Source organism: Schistocerca piceifrons, chromosome 3 (assembly GCF_021461385.2).
Source record: "Schistocerca piceifrons isolate TAMUIC-IGC-003096 chromosome 3, iqSchPice1.1, whole genome shotgun sequence".
Lineage (NCBI taxonomy): Eukaryota > Metazoa > Arthropoda > Insecta > Orthoptera > Acrididae > Schistocerca > Schistocerca piceifrons.
The window spans coordinates 219,936,684-219,961,253 of record NC_060140.1 but is presented as its reverse complement, the minus strand read 5'-3'; the positions used below and the strand labels follow the sequence as shown (position 1 = coordinate 219,961,253).

The window sequence follows — 24,570 nt, the reverse complement described above, 5'->3', positions numbered from 1 at the left end:
TGTATCTAAAGCAAAAAGTTGCAGTTAACTTCAGCATAGTAACCATGACATTTCCGACACTCAGTAGCTGTACCCTACATTATAAGAATTCTATAAAACTGTGTGCAGTAGTAATGTTAATAGAAGTTCACAAGGGAAATTCAGAAATGATATGATAGTTTATCAAGTTAATTACTTGGAATGTATAAGAGTATAACAAATATATTTTATTACATTTTCAAAGCAGAGGAATGTTTCCTGTGAAGTAGAATATAGAATATGTAGTAATCTTTGCTCATAGCAAAGAAGCGTAATATTTGGACTTGTTTTGAAGGGGACGGATGTTGTCACAAAACACATGACATTTAAATGTAATTTCACTTCATTTCTATCTCTTGTTCTTAAAAAAAATCAAAGGCACATATTTCCAAATGGTCCTGTATTTCTTAAATGTGCAATTCCTTGTAGCTTTGCTACAAATAAAATGTGTTTTATAAAATTAATAGCATTACCACACTTGGTGCATCTCCCAGAGTGTCATGAATAAATAAATAAATAAATAAATCAATAAATATTAAAAACATAAAAGGTACAACATAGTATTTCCAAATAAATGACTCACATTTCTTAAATATAAATAGTTCAGCACAGCCTCAATTGTAACATAAGACTTTGTACTTCTCAAATTCCCCAAATATAGAAATATATATGTATATATGTGTACTAGCCTTGCATTTTGTCACAACCACATACTTTCTTTTAAACCCTTACTGTACATATGCCATATAAATACAATTGAGGAGTAATATATTAAACTTTATTGTGCAAAGGGTTGTATAGATATAGAATATACATTTATGTAAATAATGCACTATAAATATTTCTACTATATGTGGAATGTTAAGCTCAGATGAATAAAGTGGGAAATGAACTACAATTGAATTATTAAATGAATCTTAACAATAATGCACTGTGTTCCCAAAAAGCAACCAACAGTTTTAATATTAAACTGTGGGTATGAATATGTACTGTAGAGGGTGGCACATTTTTTTTATACAGACAATCAACAACTTCGGTGTAATGAAGTATGCAGAGTATATTTGCATAAGAGCTGAAGAATTAAACATTGCTTAGGGGTTATCTAACTGAATAACATGAATGAAGATTACACAGTACTAAACTGATGTATATGTATAAGCCTAAAACTTTTATTAAAAAATTTACTTGTAGATGAAAAAGCCACAGGAAGTAAGGCTTTGCAATGACTGGTAATCAGAAAAGGAATTTTTGAGAGGAGGGATTATGGGGGAGGAGGTAGAGAAATTCATTTAATAAAGGATGATAAGTTTATGGACGGTAAAAGATGTGGAATATTCAATCATCCTACCACTCAGTCATTACAATACCATATTCATCATTTATTAAGAGTCAATGTTTGCCCTCTCCCTCTCCTGAAAATGTTAACAGCAGGACTTCAGAGTATGAGGAGCAAATGTATGATTCAAGTAAAATCAATAACAACTATAACTTTCACATTAACAACAAGACAAAATATGCCACTCTCTATGTATCGGATACATATGTGGTTGACCTCATTGATGTGTCTTACTGAGTAAATGAGAATTAAATTCATAAACATTTGAACACTGTTCCCCACAGATATTACATTTCCATGGATTGCTGTCAGAATGACAGCCTTTATGAAGGAAATATAATGTCTGATCAGGAAAAGCAATGCCACAAAATACACACTGAAGGGCCGATGACGGAGTGCCAATTCCCGTGCCGCGCCGAAGAGGTGCTGGGCGCCATACTGTTGATGCTGCAGAGTCTGGTGGTTGATCTGTACCAGTCGATGTAATTGTACCATTCACTGTTCCCAACCCAGACCCCTGTCGAAGCCCAAACGGCAATGAAGCTGTGCTCTCAGGATGTGGAGAAGGTGCAAGAGGCCGACTACAGCGAGGTTGGCTTCCTGGCCGTGCTGTTGTTACTGTTATTTTCCGCTTGAGATCATCTCGCAACAGTGATTTAAGTGGAGATACCTGTTATAAAAGAATACAAAGAGAATAAGTAAATGATGGCCTACAATAAATAAAAGTGAATTACTAATAATGAAACATTGTTGGATGAAACAGAGACCAAAGATGAAAAAAAATTTCTGAATGATAATAATCTGCTGCATTAGACATCATTAGCAAAATTAAAATATCCTTTTACTTTGCATTCATCACGGCGACACACCCTCTGGCTGTATAGCCATTTTCAAACGATGTGTAACATAGTACAGCAAATGGACAAAACTATAGTTAAGGCATTTTTCCCTCCTTTATTACAATTTTGAATTTTTTTCCCTCAATACTTAGGCACAAGAGTAACTAATCCTGGAGTATTCCTGAGTATCTAATCAACCAAACACCTTTTATAGTCATTTCAAGTCGTCTACCTCTGCGCTATTGTGAGAGCCAATTGAGTTAATCCTTTACCATGGAGCTTTCATTACACTTGATGTATTGGCTGCAATAAGTAGAAGGTTAATTTATAAGACTGGTATTGTACCTGGATAATCCAAAGAAGCATGACATATGGTGCAGAACTGTGAGCAGTGGTGGCATGGTAATAGACTAGAATATTGTATAGGGTGAGTGAGTGACAGAATACCACTTTGAGGATGGGGGTAATATTTTGGGTAAGAATATCCCTCATCTCACAGCATAAAAAACGTAGTCAAAGACCTGGTAGAGTCAAGAAAGGGGTATACAAGATTTTAGAGGTAAGTGAGAGGGACTAAGGAGGCCAGAAGTGGCAGGGTATAATGAGGATAAATTATGAACTCAACACTGAGGATATGGAGCGTGAGAGAGAGAGAGAGAGAGAGAGAGAGAGAGAGAGAGAGAGAGAGGGAGACTAGGGAGAGGAGAGTGCAAGACCAGGACAGAGAGGAATGGAACAGAATATGGCAGGAGTGGAAAGTGTGAGGGCAATGGCTTGGAAAGGAGATAACTAAGATGGGAATTAGTGGTACTGAAGACCAGGGGGATTGCCAGAATGAAGGATGTTCTGGAAGGAGATAGTTTCCACCTGCACATTTAAAAGGAGTTAATGCAGAAGGAGAAGGGATAAGGATACTGAACCAGTTGTTGAAGTGATTGAATTTCAACATGTACAGCATATTCCAGCCAGTTAATTATTACATTTGCTCAGATGTTTCCTGGTATTGCAGCAAAATTGGTATGTGACATAATTTCTTTCACAAATGTCCCTACTGCTACATATCTGTCATTCACCTAAAGGGATCGGCAACCCCTCAGACACTGACGCATCATGGGTTTGCATATGTACAAGGCATTGCCTCCCTGGACTGTGTTGATCACAAAAAGAACCACAGACAGCAGGACAAGTGACACCAGAGGTCCACTGTGCCACGGAACTAAGTTCTTTGCATACCAACTACATAGGACGACGCAAGACAACATGTTGACAGTTCACTTTACTGGAGCTCTGGGCCAATTCATGTGCTGGCTCTTAGTAGCCCATAAATCAGAGCCTGATCAGAAACCACCACAGTGGGGCCTTGTTTTTCCAGTGATATCTTGAGATGTACCTGTCAGCCAACTATGCCGAATGCTAAACCACCATCATTAGGGGTTATCCATGGCATCGTGTTCACACCCCACTATGTTTATTCACTGTGTGTTCCAGCCATATACCTGTTAGTGTACAGGAAAATATATTATTTTTTAATTTAGAGGGGTTTTCCTTTGTTATTAAATATCTCTACTGTGGTTTTAATAAACCCTTGTTCTTGTTTTCCTGTACCTTATTATTTCTTATTAAGCATCTCTCCATGGGAGACACAGCACCTACATCAACTGGAGAGGAAATACATATTCCTCGAATGTAGTAGGAAGTAATGGAAAAGACATGTGTTGCACCTGCAGTTCTGTTTTTCAGGGCCCGGCTGGTACTGGGAGTAATGGTTGGTGAGTGATCGACAATAATGACAGGTTTGTTGGTAAGCTGGATGGTCATAATATCATTTGTCTATAAAGACTCTGGCAAGGTTATCAGCATATTTGGATAACTGCTGCTTATGACTTTAGAAAATTTGTGAGACACAACCACATAATCACACAGTATTTCATGGTTATAGAGATTGAGACCTTTGTCAGTGGAAAGAGTAACAAAGACAGAATTGGGTTTTAGGTCATATTTAATTTTCTATTTCATGGATGTGATACTGGACTCCTTGAGAAGGGATTTTGGAAAAGAAAATGAATGGGAGAGGAATTCCTGGAAGGTTACCGGATTTGTATGTGTGTCTTGTGAGAAGGGTAGGGGGGTGGGTGGGGGTGCACAAGGACGAATGATGGAGGAGGATCATGGCTGGAGGGAGAATTGATAAATACAAGTTTCAATGTGTCCTCTGGCTAGTGCAGTAAACTAGCAAACAAGTAAAGGTACACAAGTCCGTGACAAGTTCAGCATAGACAGACCTGGGATCATAGCTGACAGTTGGGCCTTCCTTTTGAGAGGAATGAGACTTCTGCAGGGGTCAAGCATTTAAGGGGAAGGTTGACAATGTTGCTGTGAGCCAGAAGCAGGTGTTCCAGAGCAGTGTGTTTATGGAGCAAGAAGGAAGTTCCTGTGGATGTGGGATAAGAGCAGATGGGTAAGGCAGGGTCTAGGAGCTAGGATTGGTGGAAGGCTTTGATGGGAGTGGTGGTTCTTCGGGAGCTACTGCTACTCAAAGATGGGGGTAAGATTTATATAACATTTGTTGTATTCCATGGATCTGGGGTATGAAAAGAAGTCATGTACATACATTTTATTTAAGTGCAATACAATACGGACAGATTTCTGGGATGCAGAAACAAGTTAAAATGTACATTTTATTTAAGTGTAATAAAATGAGATGATTTAAAATTATGAATTAGTGATAATATCAATAACCTAAACTAATAATTCTGGAAATTTCAGTGGAGATACTCTTCACTGAAGCAGGAGTAACTGCTCAACAGAAAGTATTTTGATTCCACCTTAACCACCATTACACTTAAGAGATTTATTATCCCCCTGTAGGTTGTTGAATGTGTGTGTGTATCCTTATGTCTGACTCCTTTCTGTATTAACTTTAAAGTCTAGAAGTCTTTGTAGGTTGTTGTTATTGGTCCCAATATTATATTCATACTTCACTCTTCACACTATTTTTTGAGGAAAGAGGAACAGAATTTTACTCCCAAAGTATTTACATTCTATTAGAACTTTCATACAAAATTATATGTATTGTAGATGTTCTGCCAGATGTTCTATAACTAATACCAGACACAGATAAAAAATCTAATCACCACGTGGCGGCAGAACACACACATAAAAGGTTATAATTAGGCAAGCTTTCAGAGACAGTGGCTCCTCCTTCAGGCAGAAAGATTGAAAGGGAAAGAAGAGGGGTGAAGCAAAAGGAATTTCCTGGCAATTACCACTCATTTCTGGAAACTGCATTTTGTTTTTTGCCAATCCTCACTCACATTGTACATTCTTCCTGCTGCACAGTCTCCAATATTCTCTGCTTCTTCAATAATTTTAAGTTTAGCTGTGTATGAGCAATAATGAGAGCTTGTAGCCATAATAACAACTTTACATACTGTTAATACTTTACTTCTAATGTGCTACTGACACATCACAGAACTGGGGCCACGACATCACTATCGTATAATGGGATTTGTTATTGGAGGTGGAGCAGTAACATCCTTATTATAATTAATCTGCACACCCCAGTTTTCATCCTTGAATTCGGCAGAAAAAAGTGCAGATTATTCAAATTTATATGCTAGTCTAATCCTGTCTATGCATTCTATAAGGGAGTGATACTTATATATATTACTAAATTCATCACTTAAAGTTTCTTCTAGAAACTTTCCAAGTAGGTTTTCGTGGGAAAGTTTGCATCTACCTACAACCATCAGCCAGTTCAGTTCTTTCAGCATCTTCTGGCACTCTCCCATGGGTTGAACAGACCTGTGACCATTCAGGCTGCCTTTCTTTGTATCCATTCTGTATCCCCTGTTAGTCCTATTTAATACAGATCCCACAATATTCCAGGTTTGGTTGTACAAGTATTTGGTACGCAGTTTCCTTTGTAGTTTGACTGAACTTTCCTAGAACTCTACCAATGAAGTGCAGTTTCCATCTGCTTTACCCATGATTGACATTAAGTGATCATTCCATTCATATCCCTACAAATTGTTACATCCACGTACTTGTATAAGTTGACCAATTCCACCTCTGACTAACTGATATTATAGTCATAGGATAGCATGTGTTTTTTTATGAAGTGCAAATTTTTACATGTCCAAACATTTAAAGCAAGTTGAAAATATTTGCACCAATCAGAAACCTTATCAAAATCTTACTGAACATTTGTGCAGCTTGTTTCAGACTGTACTTCTTCACAGATAACTGCATCATTTGTGAAAAGTCTGAGGTTAATGCCAATATTGTCCACAAGATAATTAATACACTACAGAATAGCAAGAGTTCCAACACATTTCCCTGGGGCACACCTGAAGTTGCTTCTTCATCTTTTGATGACTCTCCACCCCAGATAACTTACTGCGCCCTCCCAACCAAAATATCTTCAATTCAGTCACAAATTTATCTACCCTATATAATCACACTGTTGATAATAAATGCTTTTCAGAAATTGAGAAATACTGCATCTACTTGACTGCCTTGATCCATGGCTTTCAGTATATCACGTGAGAAAAATATGACTTGGGTTTCCCACAATTGAGATTTTAAAAATCCATGTTGGAAGGCATGAAGGAAGTCGCTCTGGTTAATATACTCCTTTACTGTATAGAGGTGGTTGACCACAAAATCCTTCATGGTTGATGTGAAATTGCTTCTGTCAGTTATTATTTTTGTGGATTTGGGTAATGCATTATGGAGTTTGATGTCAGGATGGAGTATGCCTTTTTGTAATAGTGCTCTATTTGGCTGTTGTTCATGTACATAATTTACGTGACTTGTATGTTAGCTATGTACAGATTAATTACATGTGGCATGTGGACTGTTACTGTTAAATTTTTCTTTCATAATAATTACATTTTCCAGTACATAATTACACAGAAGTGGTAGTATTTAATTTTTTGAAATAGCTGCCTGCATGATGATCTTTAGTCTACTCATTCCGTTAATCTAATAATCATTTTCTATAATCTAAATGATTTCAGTCTTGGGTACTGACTGTGCCATTTATTTAATGTGTTACCTTTATGAGCTTTTTTATTTCATGGAGGTATGATTTAATCCAGTTACGTGCTGCTCCCCTAATACCACAATTCAGAATCTTACTAAGAAATTTATCATTATTGCTAGTACTGTGCTCAAGGGACGTTCCTGCCTATCTAGGCCCTCGAGCATTTCATTTAGAAAAGAAAAGATCTCTGTTTTGGTAAACTGGTTTTTTTTTGTCCTAAAACCATATTGTGATTCTCTTTTATTTTATACTTTTTTAAAAATCAGAAAGTCTTTTATAAATTGTTCAAAATATAGACAGTAGCAGTATTCTAGCAAAAGCCTCCTTCTCTAATACTTTGGAAAAGACCGGAAAAACCAAAGTGGACCGCCAACTAAAGTGATTTGTTTATCTTCAGTTTGACAGGTATTGTCAACACAGCGTATTTAAGTTTGTTTCGAATTATATCCTAAGACATTGGTCTTTTATAAATACAGCCTTCAGGCAGTCCTATAAGTCAGCACAAGATCTTGGACCCTGCTAGAAATACCGCCACAACCAGCAGAGCTGTTTCTTTTCTCTGATCTGATGAATTTTGTGATGTCCTTAGTGGTTGCGTTTTTGAAATGTATGTCTGTAGGTGGTGCATGCAGTGTCAACTGAAGTAAATCTAATGAATATGTATTTGAATATTTCTTAGTGGGGAGAATGTTTGCTGTATTGTATTTGGTAACCAAAGGTTTTACTGTGTCATCGGTTCTGTCACAGCTGTTTTCTGAGGACTCAGTTTCATTTGCATCACTATTTTGGTTTAATAATATCCCAAATTACTTTTTGTTTTATTTTTGGAGTGTCTCATTTTTTGAGTATAGTGCATGTATGTCAATTTTTCAATAACACACTGGAGGATTTGGCAATACCTGAGGTAGTTGTGTATTTCAATTCTTGACTACAGCTTATCCTTTGTATTAGGAACAGCTCCCTTTTCTCAACACACGATACTTTAATCCCAGGAGGTGTTCATATCCTGTCCTCATTTCTGGGGTTAGTTTTAGAATTAAATTAAGTTTTAGAGTTAAATTTTCCATCTATAATGTCTGTTTTATAAATCCCTTCCAAATGTTCTTCCCATATTTTCTGTCTAAATATTGTGATTGAGTTATCATTTGTGATTCTATGATCAGGATGTAACAGATCAGTATATTTTACTGTCAACATTTGACCAACATGGTCAGATAAACCATGGACTACTGCTTTTATATCCAAATTGTGGTGCAGTACATAAAAAGAAAATGACAATGGCTGCTGCACTACATCCTTAAGTCATTGTAGGGAACTTTGCTGTGGTACATAATCCATAGCTGGATCTCAATAAGTCCAGTCAGCCTTGCTCAGAACTATCTGACAAGATCAATATTAAAGTCTCCCCAACAATGATTCTCCAGCTCAGTGTGCCTGAGCTCATTTTAACAGTCTCTAGCTGCTTTACAAACAAAGTATTTCCTGTTGGCAGCTATTAAAATTTGAGTATTACTATTGTGGCAGCATTTAGGGAGCTGTTGAAAATAATACTCATTAACATGCTGATTTAGAGTGACCTCCATGGCTTCCATAGTAGGCACCTCAGTTATTTAGAGGATTCTTTAATGCCTTCCCCAGAGCTACATCAGTGTGGTCATTCCATTTTAAATTGATCCTGACAGTTACTGCTAGATGATTGACAGTTGTGGCTGATTCTAGTAACTCATTGCTGACTGTGTATTCAAATGACATTGGGTCTTTCTGCCTACAGATATGAATGAAAGGGGAAATATTTAACAAAGATACTGCAAACAGCAAAGAACAAAAAAATAGAAAATGTAAACTGGGACAAGACAGTTATTAGAAAGAAAGAAGGTGACAGTTTCAGGCAAAGGGTAAAGGGATCATACTAGAATATGCTGAATTAAAGATACCTTGTTAGCAATGAAAATTGGTCTATCAAAACAACTAAAAACTGTAACGAAGCTGGTGGATTCCTTCCAGTTGTTACGTCTTTCTTCCTCCCCCCCCCCAGCCCCGTCGAAGTAAATATTATTTTTTTTTAATTTCATGATATTTTCAATTCTGTCATTTATATGGCATGTTCCCAGTATCTAAAGATTTTGAAGATTGTCTCAGGGTTTGTCCAACATAACTTTATTGTTTATTACATTCTTTTGATTTTCAGAAGTTAATGAGCTAGTTAGTCTGCCACAACAACTGTGTTATTTACAAAAGTCAGTAATTTCAAATCTCATTGTCACTGTTTTTCTGCAAACATGTACACAATTACTAACTTCTTGATAAAATATATGAAAAAGCTACATAAATAACTAAAGCATTCATACAATCAGTCATGAAAATATGTTAGCAACATATTTCACAGTAAGTGAGATCCCTAGTTAACACATCGTTAGTGAAATAGAATCCCATATTTAGGCAAACTAACCAATGTAATTCAACAGATATTATTGTATTATCCAAAAGTCCTTCTGAAAAAGAATCCCCCTCTACTATTCAGTTACTCAGAAATGCAAATCTTTAATTGTAGCATACAAAAATCCTGTAAACAACAACAGCTAACTCCAGTTTTAATTATTGTAAATTTATAAAAAGCATATGTTGGAAGCCATTTTTAGTCAATCTGTGTTGAGTTTAGAAGCAGTAATACCTGTGTTTGCTGACATTTCAAATGATTAATTGATCAGTGAATGTGTAATTAATTTCATGGACTATGTTAATCATCCAAAAATAATTAATACAAACTGTGACAATAGGACCAGGCTATGACCAGCATTAATTACTGCCCACATCGTGTTCATACTTATTTGAAGGTTGGATCTAAGGGCAGTGATGTAAGAATTTCGATTAGTGATTTGTTCACCACACTTGAACTTTTGTGAATAGTTACTTCAGTGTTACATTACTGCATGCGAACAACCACATTATAGAGCACCAACCAAGTGTAGTCAGTGGCTATCTGTTTATCCGTGCATAATTTAAATAGAAGAAACTCAATTAGGCCATAAACAATAGGTTATCCAACATCTAAGTGCATGTAAAGTGTTTGAACTGTAGACTACATCACTAACAACAGCCTACTTTCAACATCCATTTTTCAGTCAGATTCAACGGAGGTGGAACTAACAATGGCATATTTGTACAGAGGATAAAACAGGAACTTATGTTGACTAAACGCCACATTTTTCCAATTAATAGGAAACAACACAATAATTAACAATGAAAAGTATTCAATGATTCAGATCATCGGTGGCTACACCTCACAAAACCCTAGACTTCTTGTGCGGTTCAGTTTTATTGATATCTTCATGAAGTGGCCTCAAGGCCAAGTCACCCTATCCTCATTCCTCCATAGCCTCAGCATCTTCTTCCCCATCCATTTCACCTGGCTTCAGCCCAGCATACCATCTTCCTGGCATTGACCTTCACCTCTTTGACGGCTCCATCTGTACCTCTGTCCATATTAAGTCCATTAACTGTCATCTGCATTTTGACAGCTGTCCCCTTTCTCCACCACAAAATGCTACCCCTGACCACCTGTGGAGTGATGAGAATTGCTTGCCCAACAGGCTGAATGTCTCACAAAAACTTTCACAGACAGGCGCTACCCCCCAAGCCTAATCAGCAAACTTTTCTGATGCCATATCCTCATACACCCCTAACGCTCCCACAACCCTCAAGAACCAGTTGCAAGGGAGTACCTCCCTCATCATCCCAGACTGAAGCAACTGAACAAGTCCTTCTCCAGTGTTTCGACTATCTATTATCATGCCCAGAAATCAAGAACATCCTGTCCATGACTCTTACCACTCCTCGTAAACTGGTATTCTACAACCCAAACAACATCCCTATCCCACTCTCACTCCCAATGCATTGCCAAAGGAGTAAAGTACATGTGGAAGAACAGGTGCAAGACTTCCCCAATTCATCCCCCCCCCTCCCCCCAATCCTACTTCAGTTCTGCCCCCCACATCCTACTTCAGTTCTGCCACAAGTTTATCCTGTCTCATCAGAGGCAAGGAAATCTGTGGGAGCAGCCATATCATATACCAGCTCTCCTGCAATTTCTGTACAGCATTTTGTGTGAGCATGACCACCAACTAGCTGTCCACCACTACACTGTGGCCAAGAGCAGAGTTGACCAACCAGTGGTGGAACACACTGCTGAGCACAACATGCTAGAACTCAATGGCTGCTTCACAACCTGTGCCATCTGTTTCCTACTCCCCGGCACCAGGTTTCTGAACTCCGCAGATGGGAGTTATCCTTGAAACATATTCCTTGCTCCCGTAATCCTTCTGTCTTCAATCTTCACTAACCCCCTGGACCCGCACCCTCTACCCAACAGTTTCTGACTCCTCTGTTGTGTCATCACCTCCGAATTTACGTCATCATTTTCATGGAGTGCACAAAAATCATCAGCCTCGGTGCACATGCACCTGCTGCCTCTCCCTGCCACATTGCTATCCTGCACACTTGCTGCCTCCTTCTGAACCACTAGCTTCCCCTGCCTAAACCCTCTTCCCACTGCCTTCTCTCTCTCTGTCTGCCCTGTTTGACATAACCCCTTACCCCAGTCCACCAGCCAAACTGCAGTCCCAGCACAATCAGTGCAATGTAGCTGCACAGGTGTGTGTGTGTGTGTGTGTGTGTGTGTGTGTGTGTGTGTGTGTGTGTGTGTGTGAGCGGGCGCACGCGCGCGCTTGTGTGCTCAAATCACACTATAGGATTCGTCCAAAAGCTAGCAAAGTTTGCATTCTTCTTTGTGTGCCCGTCAACTACTCAATGCTCCCACTATTTGGAGAATTAGTTAAAACAGCATGATAAAAGAAACTACCTACAAGCTAATTATTTTAGAAGCATTCAATTAAGGTTGAATATTCAAATGAATGAAATGTATGAATTATCAGCTAATGCTTGGCCTGAGGAAACACCAAATTAACAATTATGCAACAAATTGTTTAACATGAATTTTCAATCTCTTCATGGCACCAGAAAAGTATTCTTTTGGAACTGTCTCGGGTTTGTAAGTCATAGTCATGTGAGTGTACCCGATCAAATCAAGTCTTGAACACTTTGGCTTGCATCATTTTTGGCAACAGGAAATAGTCCATATGTGACAAAAAGTAGTGGAGAAGGTGAACGGTGTAATGTTGATTTTCAGCAAGGAATTACCTACTGATTCAACAAAAGAACCAGGCATGAAACCTTTCCCTCAGTGGAATCAAATTAACAAGTATTTTACAGAAAGGATAGATTGCTACTCATCACATAGAGGAGGCACTGAGCCGCAGATTGGTACAATAAAAAATAGTGCTAGAAATGCTCAGCTTTCAGACTTTGTCCTTTATCAGATGTAGAAATAAAAACACACACTGCCAGTGTTGTACCCAGGCTGTAAAGCGTCTCTGCAACTGTGTCTGTGGTGAGCATCAATCTAGCTGGGGTAGGTAGTAAAGGTATGGATGAGGTGTGGGACAGGGAGTGGGATGGATAGCAGGGAAGAGGCAGAAGGTGTTAGTGCTGCATGTGAGAGTGTGCAGGAATATGGTGAGGACAAGATAGGGCTGCTAGATGCAGTATCAGGAGGCTGTGCCATGGATATTGGGAGGCTGGGAGAGTGGAGCAGTAGAGAGGGGGAAATGACTAAGCACATGTGTTGAGATAGAAGATATGTGTAGTGTATGTATAGTGCTAGAGTAGGAACATGGAAGAGGATAGGCAAGCAGAGGACAGGGACTAGTAAAGTTTGAGGCCAGGGCTATGGGAATGAAGGATATGTTGCAGGGACAGTTGCCACTGCACAATTCACAAAAGCTGGATACAATGCAGTTGGTACGGGAGGTGAAGCAGTTGTTAAAATGAAGCTCGTTGTGTTGGGTGGCATGCTCAGCAATTGGAAGGATGAGATGTCCTTTGGCCATAGTTTGGCAGTGGAAATTTTTGTGGACAGACAGCTTGTTAACAGTCATGCGCTCATAGGCTGTGGCACATTGTACATCACACTGCTGCTTTCACACGTGGCCCTGCCATTTCCATAGAAGGAGATGCCTGTTAACAGTAGTGGAGTACATGGTAGTGGGAGGATGTAAAGGACGGGCCTTGCATCTACGTTTATTGCAGGGGTGTAAGCCAAGAGGCACGGGCTTGGAAGAAGGGGTGGAGTAGAGTTGGACAAGGATAATGCATAGGTTGAGGGGGCAGTGGAATACGACTCAGAGAGGGGTGGGTAGGATAGTGGGGAAGATATTTTTCATTGCAGGGAAAGATGACAGGGAGTCGAAACCCCGGAGGAGAAAGTGATACAGTTCCTCCATTCCCTGGTGGTACTAGGTTGCAAGAGGAGTGCTGCTTTGTGGCTATGTGCAGGATGGTAGGTGACTTTGACTTGGAAGACAAGGCACAGGAGATCAGCTTCTGGGCAAGGCTGGGAGGATAATTTCAATCTATGAAGGCCCAATGAGACCCTTGGCATATTTGGAGAGGGGCTACTCATAGCAGCTGGTGGAATGACCTTGGGTGGCAAGGCTGTGTGGAAGGGGCTACTTGGTGTGAAATGGGTGGCAGCTGTCAAAGTGGAGATATTGTTGGTGGTTGGAGGTTTTATGTGGATGGGCGTACCGATGTAGCCATCCTTAAGGTGTAGGTTGACATTGGGAAGACAGTGTTTAGGCTCTGTGGGAATGTGGATAGGGTGTCATCACCCTTAGTACAGATCATGAAGGTGTCATCAATGAATCTGAACTAGGTGAGAGGTTTAGCATTCTGGATGGTTAGGAAGGATTCCTCTAGATGGCTCATGAATAAGTTATTATAGGCTGGTGCAATGTAGGCGCCCACTGCTGTACCATGGATTTTTTTGTAGGTGAGACTTCAAAGGAGAAGTAATTGTGTGTGGGGATATAGTTGGTCAAGGTGACCAAGAAAGAGGTTGTATGTTTGTGGTCAATCAGGCAATGAAAAAGGTAGTTTTCAGTAACAACAAGACTATCGGCACAGGCGATGTTAGTGTAGAGGAAGGTGCTATCAACAAAGGTGAGCAGGGTGCTGGATGGTGAAGGAACACGAACTGTGAAGAGTTGGTGAAGGAAATGGTTGGTGTCCTTTACATAGGAGGGTAGGTTACAGGCAAGAGGATGAAGGTGATTTTCTGCCAGGGCAGAGATTCTCTCTATGCGAGCACTGTAATTAGCCACAATAGGGTGTCCAGGGTGTTTGGATTTATGTATTTTGAGAAGCATGTAGAAGATGGGAGTGCGGTGAGTGGTGGAGGGTGATGAGGGAGGTTCTGGGATGAGATCTTGAGATGAGTCTAAGGATTTGAGGAGGGACTGGAGATTGTGCTGGATTCCTGAGATGGGGTCACTATGGTAGGGCTTGTATATGGACAAATCTGACAGGTGGCAGAGTCCCTCTGCTAGGTAATCCTTGTGGTTCATAACCACAGTTGTGGAGCCTTTGTCGGCAGACAGGATTATAAGTTCAGGATCAGTTTTTAGGTGGTGGGTTACAGTTATTTCTATGGATGTTGGGTTGGATTCCATACTGAGGGATTTGGGGGATGAAGAGGAGTTCAGTGTTGAGGTTAGGAAATTGTGGAAAGTTAACAGGGGATGGTATAGGGGCAGTGGGGGCAGGGAGGTGGATCACAGTTAAATTGAAGACTAAATTGAGTCAGGCAGGGCAAAATATTGATTTTGGATTGAGTATAATGGGTAGGGCTCGTGGTGAGAAAGCATTTCCACTGTGGGGACCACAAGAAGGAGAGAAGGTCTTTAACAAGCCCAGCATGAGGACTGATTTTTCTGTGGTAGGCCTACACAGGGTTTTGGCGCCAGGTTCATGACTGCTGCAAGTCTGCTTAGGTTCTGGATTCTGCAGGGTAGTGGGAGGGAGGGAGGGAGGGAGTTTCTGAGTGTGTGGTAGATGTAATATGTCTGCGAGGCAGGGTTTGCCAGCTATGAAGGATTATGGGAGAGGTCTGATGGGTTCTTGTAGTGACAGTGGATAGTAGTAAAAGGTTTGAGTATGAGATGAACAGATTGGATAGTTCTATGAGGTAGCATTGTGCATGTTGCTCTAGTTCTTGGAATGCAAGGGTTTCAATCGGGGAGACAGGATGCAGGAATTTGGGATTACGGAGTATGAGAATTTTATGAACAGAAAGGAGGTAGTGTAGGGCTGATATGGTTTTGCGAGACAAGTTTAATGAGGGCTATGGACTGGTGAAATTCAAATAGAGGTCACTTGTAGAGGGAGGGGATGCAGCTGGTGGTAAGGCCATTTGAAGGCATTCCATGAGCTACAAAATGCCGGAACAGTATATGGGACTGGGTTCTGGTTAGGGGTAGGAAGACATTTCTGTATTGGTGCAGATGGAAGGTGAAAGGACACATAATGAGAAAAAAAGTAAAAAATATATAACATCACCTCAAACACGTGGGAAAGTCACAAAAAGGACAAAATGGATGAACTATAGTGAAAGAAGATGAAACCTGATTAAGTAGGACCTTCAGTGAAAACCAAAAGTGAAACAATAAATAAAAAGTTGGTAATTTAATGGGGTGCAGGTTAGTGGGTGGATATATGTGAAGACAGGGGGCAGCTGGTATAATTGGATAACTGGATTAGGCAGTACAGGAAAAAACATGAAAATACCTGAGGGTGAATGGAGGTAGTGGGATTAATTTGTGGGGCCAAGGATAATTACACTGGCAGGAAGAATGTGGAACACAATGGGTAGTATCTACAATCTATGGGGCATGTAGCCCTGTGTTGTGCATCCTCAAGACAGTTGATACAGGATGACTTGAAAGTCAGAGCTTCACAGGCAGTGTTTTAAGCAGTGGATAGCATGTTCAGTTTGAAAGATGGCAATAAAGCACAGGAAAATAGGGAGAGAAAAGGACAGGTACAGAGTAATGTGATGTGATACAGAACAGTAACAAAGAGAACAGCACTGGGTTCAGGATAGAAGGCAAACTGTTAGGCAAAATCAAACAATGGGAAGTTTAGAATGAACTTTCCATTGTTTAACAAGTATTTTAATACTTCCTGATAGAATTTATTATTACTGTTCTACCTGGACACCCCTTCAGCTCCATTTTTGAAATTGCAGCTTTTCCAGTGTAACGTCTAGAGAAACAAAAACAATATATTATGTAGTAATTAGAGAATTAGATGTATCATATTGTGTCATTGTATAAAATTATGTATTTTTTTTTATTATTTATTTCTGAAAACGTCTGCGTCGGCGAGTAATAAAACCGACACAGAAGATAAATGTTAAACAGAGATTAAAAAAGGAACTAGTATATAATACGTGTTGAATATGAATGTCTTTGTCGTCTTAATTTGGAAGTTGTGCGAGTAAGATCTCCTGTTGTTGTCGTAGAGAACGCCAATGTAGCATTCTTTTGTCGAGACGAAGCAATGTACGCCATTACGTGTGAATTCACAAAGGTCTGTAATCACTGAGATATTTAAAGGTTTTAATAGAGTTGTTTAAATGAAAACTTGTATTATTTATTGTTAAGCTTGCTTGCATATTATCCCATCCTGTTGAGACATTTTTCAGTTATATAAATATTATCTGTGGTGCTGAGCTGCGTGGAGAACGAAGAGCCGCTGCCGCGGCGTATTTAAACGACTTACAATATAGTCGAGCATACCGCAAGGAAGCGGTAAAATGATAGTAAAATAATATTATTTCTTTTAGCTCCCAGACTGGCAGTGAAGATCAGCAGATTTTATGATGTGTTGCAGATTGACGCGGGCTGCTGATAGGATATAATTTACAGTGCAAATAATTTAATGTACCTTCAAAATCTGATAGGAATTTTGCTGTGCTCCGTTCGGATCTGGCAAACTTTATAGTGACAATGTATTTTTTAATGAGAGTCTCATGTTCTTGGGCTAGTCGTGGTATGAAATAGCATTTTAACGAGAAATAAAATCCACTGCGAACTTGTGTTTTTGAACGATCACACGAACTGTAACATCAGTGTTCATAACAAAGTAATTTCAACTTTTAATCACTATGAAGTAGGGAAGATATATTGATTCTTAGCATGAGTTGCAGTTACGAAAAATCGTTCCTTAAATTGTAGGCCAGATACAGAACAATAAGACTTCCATATATACATTTTATTCCGCTAAAAGGTAATGATGATAAAGAAAAGCAAAGCACAGCATTGCTAAAAGTATTTCACGTAACTCTTTTCGTAAATGTGTTGTTACAAAGAGAATAAATAAACCAAAGAGCAACAATTTTACAATCCGCGAGAGAGTTGTACGTGAAACTGTTGCCCAAAAACGCGGGGCCCGAATTTGCAGTGGCCACAAATATAAAATTTTATGTATTTTTCTTTCAGTGTGGATTGTTATGTATGTGTAGATATATATATGTATTTAGTGATAAATGTATGTATGTATATCATGATCAATGCTATGTATTAATGCATGTGTAAACACTCTTTCATGACAAAACGTACTACTGCAAACGAGTCTGAGAAGACGATCCTGATAGTACTGAGAAGCTGTAACGACTACGTAATCCGGGGGCAGCCGAACCCCGAGATAAGATAAACTAAAGGTAAGACTACAGTGTAGTTGTCCTGTTTGTAGAAGTCGAGCTCCAGTGAAGTGATCTCATTTCGCTAGTGGTGTGCATATTGTGCGTAGTTTGATGTTAGTGTTTGTGACAGGACAAAGTTGATGGTAGATAGTAATTTTTAGTGTGCAGTTAGTGTAGATAAATTAACGTATTTTGTGTGCAAGGGGCAAAACTGTCAGACTTTGTGGTTTAGTAAGCAATTTATGAATATGGTTAAGTTGCGTAGTCAACGTCCGAGCAATATGGATACTGAGGAACAACAATTAGTTAGTGCAGGAAATGTGGAACCGGGTACCTCAAGTAGTACTAGTACTCTCTTTGAGGATATAACATGTGAGAATGTGGGGGCAGGGGCACAGGAAGTGGTGCCACCGCCCACTAGTCCTCAAGGGGATGTAGAGAAAGAAGTTGTACCACCACCAGAAAAGCAGGAACCAGAGAGTGGTAATCTGCCTGGTGGGTATTCGCTTCAGGCTATATTAGAGCGCGTGCTGAATTACCAGGCAGAATTTGCGCAACAGCAAGTCGAGCGAGACCGCCAGCAAGCTGAGCGAGATCGTAGGCTAGCAGAAAATTTACTTGCCCAGCAAGCTGAGCGAGATCGCCAGTTAACAGAAAGGTTCCTTGCCCAGCAAGCTGAGCGAGATCGCCGGCAAGCTGAGTGGGACCAGCAACTTGTGCAATCGTTAGAAAACATGAAAAAAGAGATTGCAGATATGAAACAGAATTATGAGTCGATACCTAAGGCCGTGCAGGAGCTGACTGAACAGGTCAACAACCTGCAAGTAGCAAACACTAACAGGGTAGACGAAATAGGTGTATTAGCCAATCGAGTAGAAAAGCTAGAAATAGATTCCACGCAGCTTGTAGAGCAGAAGTGGAACGAACAAGCAACTAAAATTGAAACAGAATTCAACTCATGGCTAGAAGTGAAGGAGTGTGAGATTGACAAGAACATTAATTCCAAAGTACAAGCAGCCATAGCAAATAGAGGCTCCGAATCGTTCAGTACCGCAGTGAATAGTCAGGTACAGAACGACGTGCAAACCATCAAACAAATACTCAGTGAGGATATTCCGCAGTGGCAAGTGAATATGAACAAACGGATATCCGACCTGGAGAAGGGTTTAGCACAAAGCAGAAAACATTTGGAACAGGAACCTCTGTCGCCAACAGCCCATGGTTTTGGCAACGCACAAACTTATACGCGATACAACAATGGGGAATCTGTAGTCGATAATGCGAAGAGCTGTAGCTTCGGTTCGGAGCACACAGCATATGTCCAAGGAGCAAAACCATGTAGTTCAAAAATATTAGTGGAAGAAAGTTTAATCAAAAATAGACAATTTCAAACGTTTACTACTGAACGGAAATCAGTACACCCAGTAGTATTCATAAAAAGCTTTAAAAATATCTTGCCCAGTGTGTGGAACGAAACACAGAAAATTCAATACGTAATGTCGTACATTCAAGGTGATGCAGCGTTGTGGGCTACAGAAGTAGCAGACAGCTGCATGACATATGAACAGTTCGAAAGGGCATTTCTATCGAAATATTGGTCGCCTTGTATACAAGAGCGGCTAAGAAAAGAAGTATATAATCCCGAACCGTACTCACCTCGTCTGGGGAATTTGAGACGGTATTTTGAAAAATACATAAACAAAACACGCTACTGGGACGAGCCTATATCACCAAGAGACATAATAAGACTACTAAAATCACATTTACCCATTCATATCAAAGAGAAATTAATACACGTACCAGAAAGCGATATGGAAAACTTCCTGTCTGTTCTAGATTCTATAGACTTGATACAGGAAGACGCAAAACCAGCGTGTGATCACTCGCGGAATAATGGGTCAGGATGTAAACATGACAGAAATAGTAGTGCACAAAACCACAACCATGGAAATGGTGGGGGTGGTAACAAGCGGCAAGAACATTCGCAAAATGGTAGTAATGGTAGAGGCCAGAACGGGTATGGACAAACAACTTATAACAAAAAGCGTCGATTTGACGACCGGTACGAATCTGGAATGTCAGGGACCAACCGCAGGAAAAATGCGCGAGGTCAGTGGCAGAGCAATTATAGTGATAGTAATCGAAATTGGCAGCAAAATCAGCGAAGAAGCCCAGAGCGACAGGGTAATGACCGGTATGACAACAATAGACCACCGCCGCAAAACGCGCCTATTGCGCAGCCGTGGCGGCCGACAAATCAGAGTGTACATATAGTGGAGGTCGCGGACAATAGCCGTCCAAGTACTTCACAAGTAACTAATTCAACAAACTAGAATCGGCCTCGATATGCTCTCCATCGATGGCCGAGGGATGGAGTGAGAGCAACACGAGTGATAATAATATACCTGGGATACGTATGCTGCGATACAACGATGGTGTCAGTATGGATAAAGATCTACTGAACGAACCGCACGAATGTAAGAAAGATAATAACGAAAATGTGCAAGCTATTATAGAAGCGAAAATCAATGATGTTGCAGTGAATATAATCATCGACACAGGTGCCTCAGTAAGTGTAATGAGTATGGAGTTATTTAAGGCACTGGGAAAAGGACATAGCATTCCGACTTTCCCGGTTAATAATTGTAAGGTGTCTGGAGCCATTAGTGCACAGAGCCAATCAGTTAAGTACCAGGTGCAGGTGGAGATTTGTAAGGAGGGCGAAGCCATAGTGAGCTCGTTCCTCGTTGTTAAAGGATTGAAGGTGGCCTGCATTCTGGGAGTAGATTTTCTCCGTGAGAGGGACGCATTGATCGACCTCTCCTTGGGGAAATTAAGCATAGTTAATAGGGGTAGGAGGATTGAGTTATCTATGATGAAATCGAAGGAGGTACTTGTGCCGTGTTGTAATCGAATCAATATCAAGGGTAGGAACCCTTGGGTACTACACCTTGATGATTTGTCACATGCAGCAGACCTCTATTACCCGAATTTAGAGGATCGAAATTTTGAAACAAATGTTCAGGCATTTCAAACCAAAGTGCAGGAATCTGAAGGGTTAAGCGGAAAACAAAAGCAACAGTTGACGCAGCTGCTATCGGAATACACTATGGTATTTACCGACCGACCAGGAATAGTCAAAGGGTACCACTATCACATAGAGGTGATGCCCCACAAAACATACTGTCGCGCAACTTACTCCATCCCTTGGTCGAGGAGGGAATTAGTAGCTACGACTGATAATGCTTCTTATTTCACGGGTCGAACTTGGAAAAATTACCTACGGGAACAAAATATACAGCATATTCTGGTATCCCGGTTCCATCCCGAAGCCAGTCTAGTTGAAAGAATATTCAGAGAATTGAATAAGTTCCTTAGAATCTACATAGGGAACCGACATACAAAATGGCCAGGGCTAGTACCGAAATTTGTAGAAATACACAATTTAACACCCCATTCAAGTACAGGCTATCCACCGGTAGAGATATTGAATGGATTTAATGAGACACCGAATGAATGGCTCACGCCTTTGCCGAGACTACCAGTCAAGGCAGAAACAAGGGAGGAAAAGATGAAAAAGATATGGAACAGACTAACCAGCTGTGCGGCAAAGAGGAAAAGGAAGTACGACCGAGGTGTAACTAACGAACAGAAATATAATGTAGGAGATCTAGTACTTATTCGTAACCACGCTAAATCCTCAGCCACCTTAAAACAGAATAGTAAGTGGCAATTGCTATATTCAGGGCCTTTTGCAGTAATAAGCGTGCCACACGAATGTAGCTATTTGTTAGCACATCCCCATACGGGGAAGATCAAAGGATTGTATCCACGTAAAGATGTGAAGTTATTTATTCAGTGACGTATCACATATAAAGAGTAATAGTTGTAAGAAGATTTTAATTGTGTTTTAGAATATAAGTATGTTAGTATTAAGAAAGAAATTTGTGTGTAATGAAACTTGGAGGAAGTGGATTCAGAAAGTAGGCAATAGCTTACACAGGAAAGATTTTGTTTACAGACAATTAGAGCCATTTAAAAATTATAGGCTCATTAAGCAACGAACAATCTTCTTGTTGATAAAGTGAGGATTAATTTCTTGAATCATTATACAAAGGAGTAATTTCTTGAACCATTTTCTATGTGTAGTATGTAAGTGCAATTAATGATGCAATCTAATATAGTAAGGTAACTGTTGTAATTGTATTAGGATAAGGAACCCTGAGAGAGAGAGTCTTGACTAGCCAAACATGGACTCTTTAATATGCAACAATTATGTGATGTTTGCTGCCAGTAGTGATATGAGAACGACACTGGAGCATAAGCTAATCAAAAAACAAGCCCGTTCCGTGGAAAATCCGCTTTGTATATAACAATGCTTCAATTGAAGCCTGTGTACTTGGTACACGCCCTTGAATACTCATTACGCGATACGCGAATTAAGTCAACCAATATGGAACCTACACTGTAGTCATATAGGAAAAATCATTAAAAATAATGCTAGTGCTAAATGAAGTATTTATTGATCAATATGCCCAAGTCAAGCTGTCATGCACATGGTAAAATCTGTTTGATAGATGGGTGATAACCAGGCAAGCTACACTGATAAGAAAAAAAAAAAATTTACAAAAGGGCTGTATACGCCTAGTAACAATATGAAAAGTGTGTTGTGATAAGGTAAAAACAAATAGACGCCATGTAGATGAGAGTGAGTATGCGAAGAACAGTTAAAAGGTATTAAAAAATAAACTGTGTGCATAAACAATGGAGGAAAGGATGGAATATTGTGTGTAGCAGGGACAGAAAATGACTGTTGTATCTGCACCAATATATACGTCGATAAGTCTAGTGTTGAGTGACAGACTGTCCTAGTGCAGTGCTCAACGAACAATAGACAGTGTATGAAAACAGTAGTTATTGATCCGTTCGGAGTCGAGTTAAACGAACATCGCTCGACGGGGACATTTAGTATGTGTGTTACGAAACATTTTCACGTGTTGAAAGACGCTCTGGCAGTGTACCAACCGTGGAGTGAGTGAAAATGTGTAGTACAATGTGCGTGTGACGAACCTTGAATACCAGTGTCACAATGCCACAAGAAACCTGTTATCACGCCAAACCATCCTGTGCATACTAGTGAAGCGACAGCTTACTGAACAATAAACGCTTTTAACAAGTTGCATCTTCTTCCACAGCTAGTAATCTGTGTCCTTAAAGACAGTACACCGTTGTGGAATGTTTGTTTCATGCGCTACAACGGGGAGCCATGCGGAGAAGCCGAGACGAGTGCCGTGCCGCCAGCCAGCCGGTCGCAGTAAACCACTGCCACTCGCCGACATCGGCGATTGGTTCGCCGTGGTTCGCGACTGCTTGGGCGCCATGTCAGCATGACGTCGCTGTTACTGAGAGCCGGTCGTCGAACCCAGCGGCCGTCGGCACGCGGCGTTCCAGACGACGCTACTCAACAATTGCTTCGCGCCGCCAGCTCCGTACAACATTGTTGTCATTCAAATGAACTATCAAATATGTGTTTAATGCACTAACATGAATAGGGTTTAGTGGACACGAAATGACGTGACAAACATTTGTTTTTTTTTTTCTTGAGTTATTCAATACGGACTCAAAATATTCATTGGTTCAGTGATATATAGATATAATATGTTTTCGTCATGTTAATGAAGTATACTCGCATGAAGGCTAGACATTTTAAACCAATTGTCACGAGTAAATGCAAGGACGATTCATGATACTACTGTAAAAATGTGTAATAAGTGACTTTCATTACAATCCAAAACACAAATATTATATGGGTAACAAAGAGACTGAAGGTTTAACATGCTCTCACAAATAGCCTTTGTTATATGTGAACATTGGATAGAATCTGAACTTTTTGGGATCAAACTGGGTAGTAAAACAAACCAGACGAGATGACCGTGGCTCCGGCGCAGTTTTCCCAGGTTTTCTGATCGCACGTAGCCCGAATGGGGGAGCCAAATAAATGTAATGACCCTGGGACTAGGTTGACGGTCACCTCGCAAAGTGAAAGAACAGTATAAAAAGTGTAATTAAACCTACAGTGTAAAAGAACTAAGAAGTGTAAAGTGAATGATCCAACCAAGGTAACAGACAATAACCAAACAGACGTTAGTGGCAGCATATTGCCGAACATTTCCAACGTTAGTCAATTGCTGCCAGGGGGCATTGTAACGTCTAGAGAAACAAAAACAATATATTATGTAGTAATTAGAGAATTAGATGTATCATATTGTGTCATTGTATAAAGTTATGTATTTTTTTTTTATTATTTATTTCTGAAAACGTCTGCGTCGGCGAGTAATAAAACCGACACAGAAGATAAATGTTAAACAGAGATTAAAAAAGGAACTAGTATATAATACGTGTTGAATATGAATGTCTTTGTCGTCTTAATTTGGAAGTTGTGCGAGTAAGATCTCCTGTTGTTGTCGTAGAGAACGCCAATGTAGCATTCTTTTGTCGAGACGAAGCAATGTACGCCATTACGTGTGAATTCACAAAGGTCTGTAATCACTGAGATATTTAAAGGTTTTAATAGAGTTGTTTAAATGAAAACTTGTATTATTTATTGTTAAGCTTGCTTGCATATTATCCCATCCTGTTGAGACATTTTTCAGTTATATAAATATTATCTGTGGTGCTGAGCTGCGTGGAGAACGAAGAGCCGCTGCCGCGGCGTATTTAAACGACTTACAAT

At 39.9% G+C, this 24,570-nt stretch overlaps 1 protein-coding gene across 1 annotated transcript in view; it reads right to left on the bottom strand.

Annotated features, from left to right (window-relative positions):
- Window positions 1–1,571: 1,571 nt before the first annotated feature.
- Window positions 1,572–24,570, bottom strand: part of LOC124789315 (zinc finger protein sdz-12-like) — a 73,442-nt gene continuing 50,443 nt past the window's right edge. The window contains exon 5 of the mRNA XM_047256629.1: window positions 1,572–2,024. Within this exon, the coding sequence (XP_047112585.1) occupies window positions 1,572–2,024 (453 nt within the window). The remainder of the gene's footprint in view (window positions 2,025–24,570) is intronic.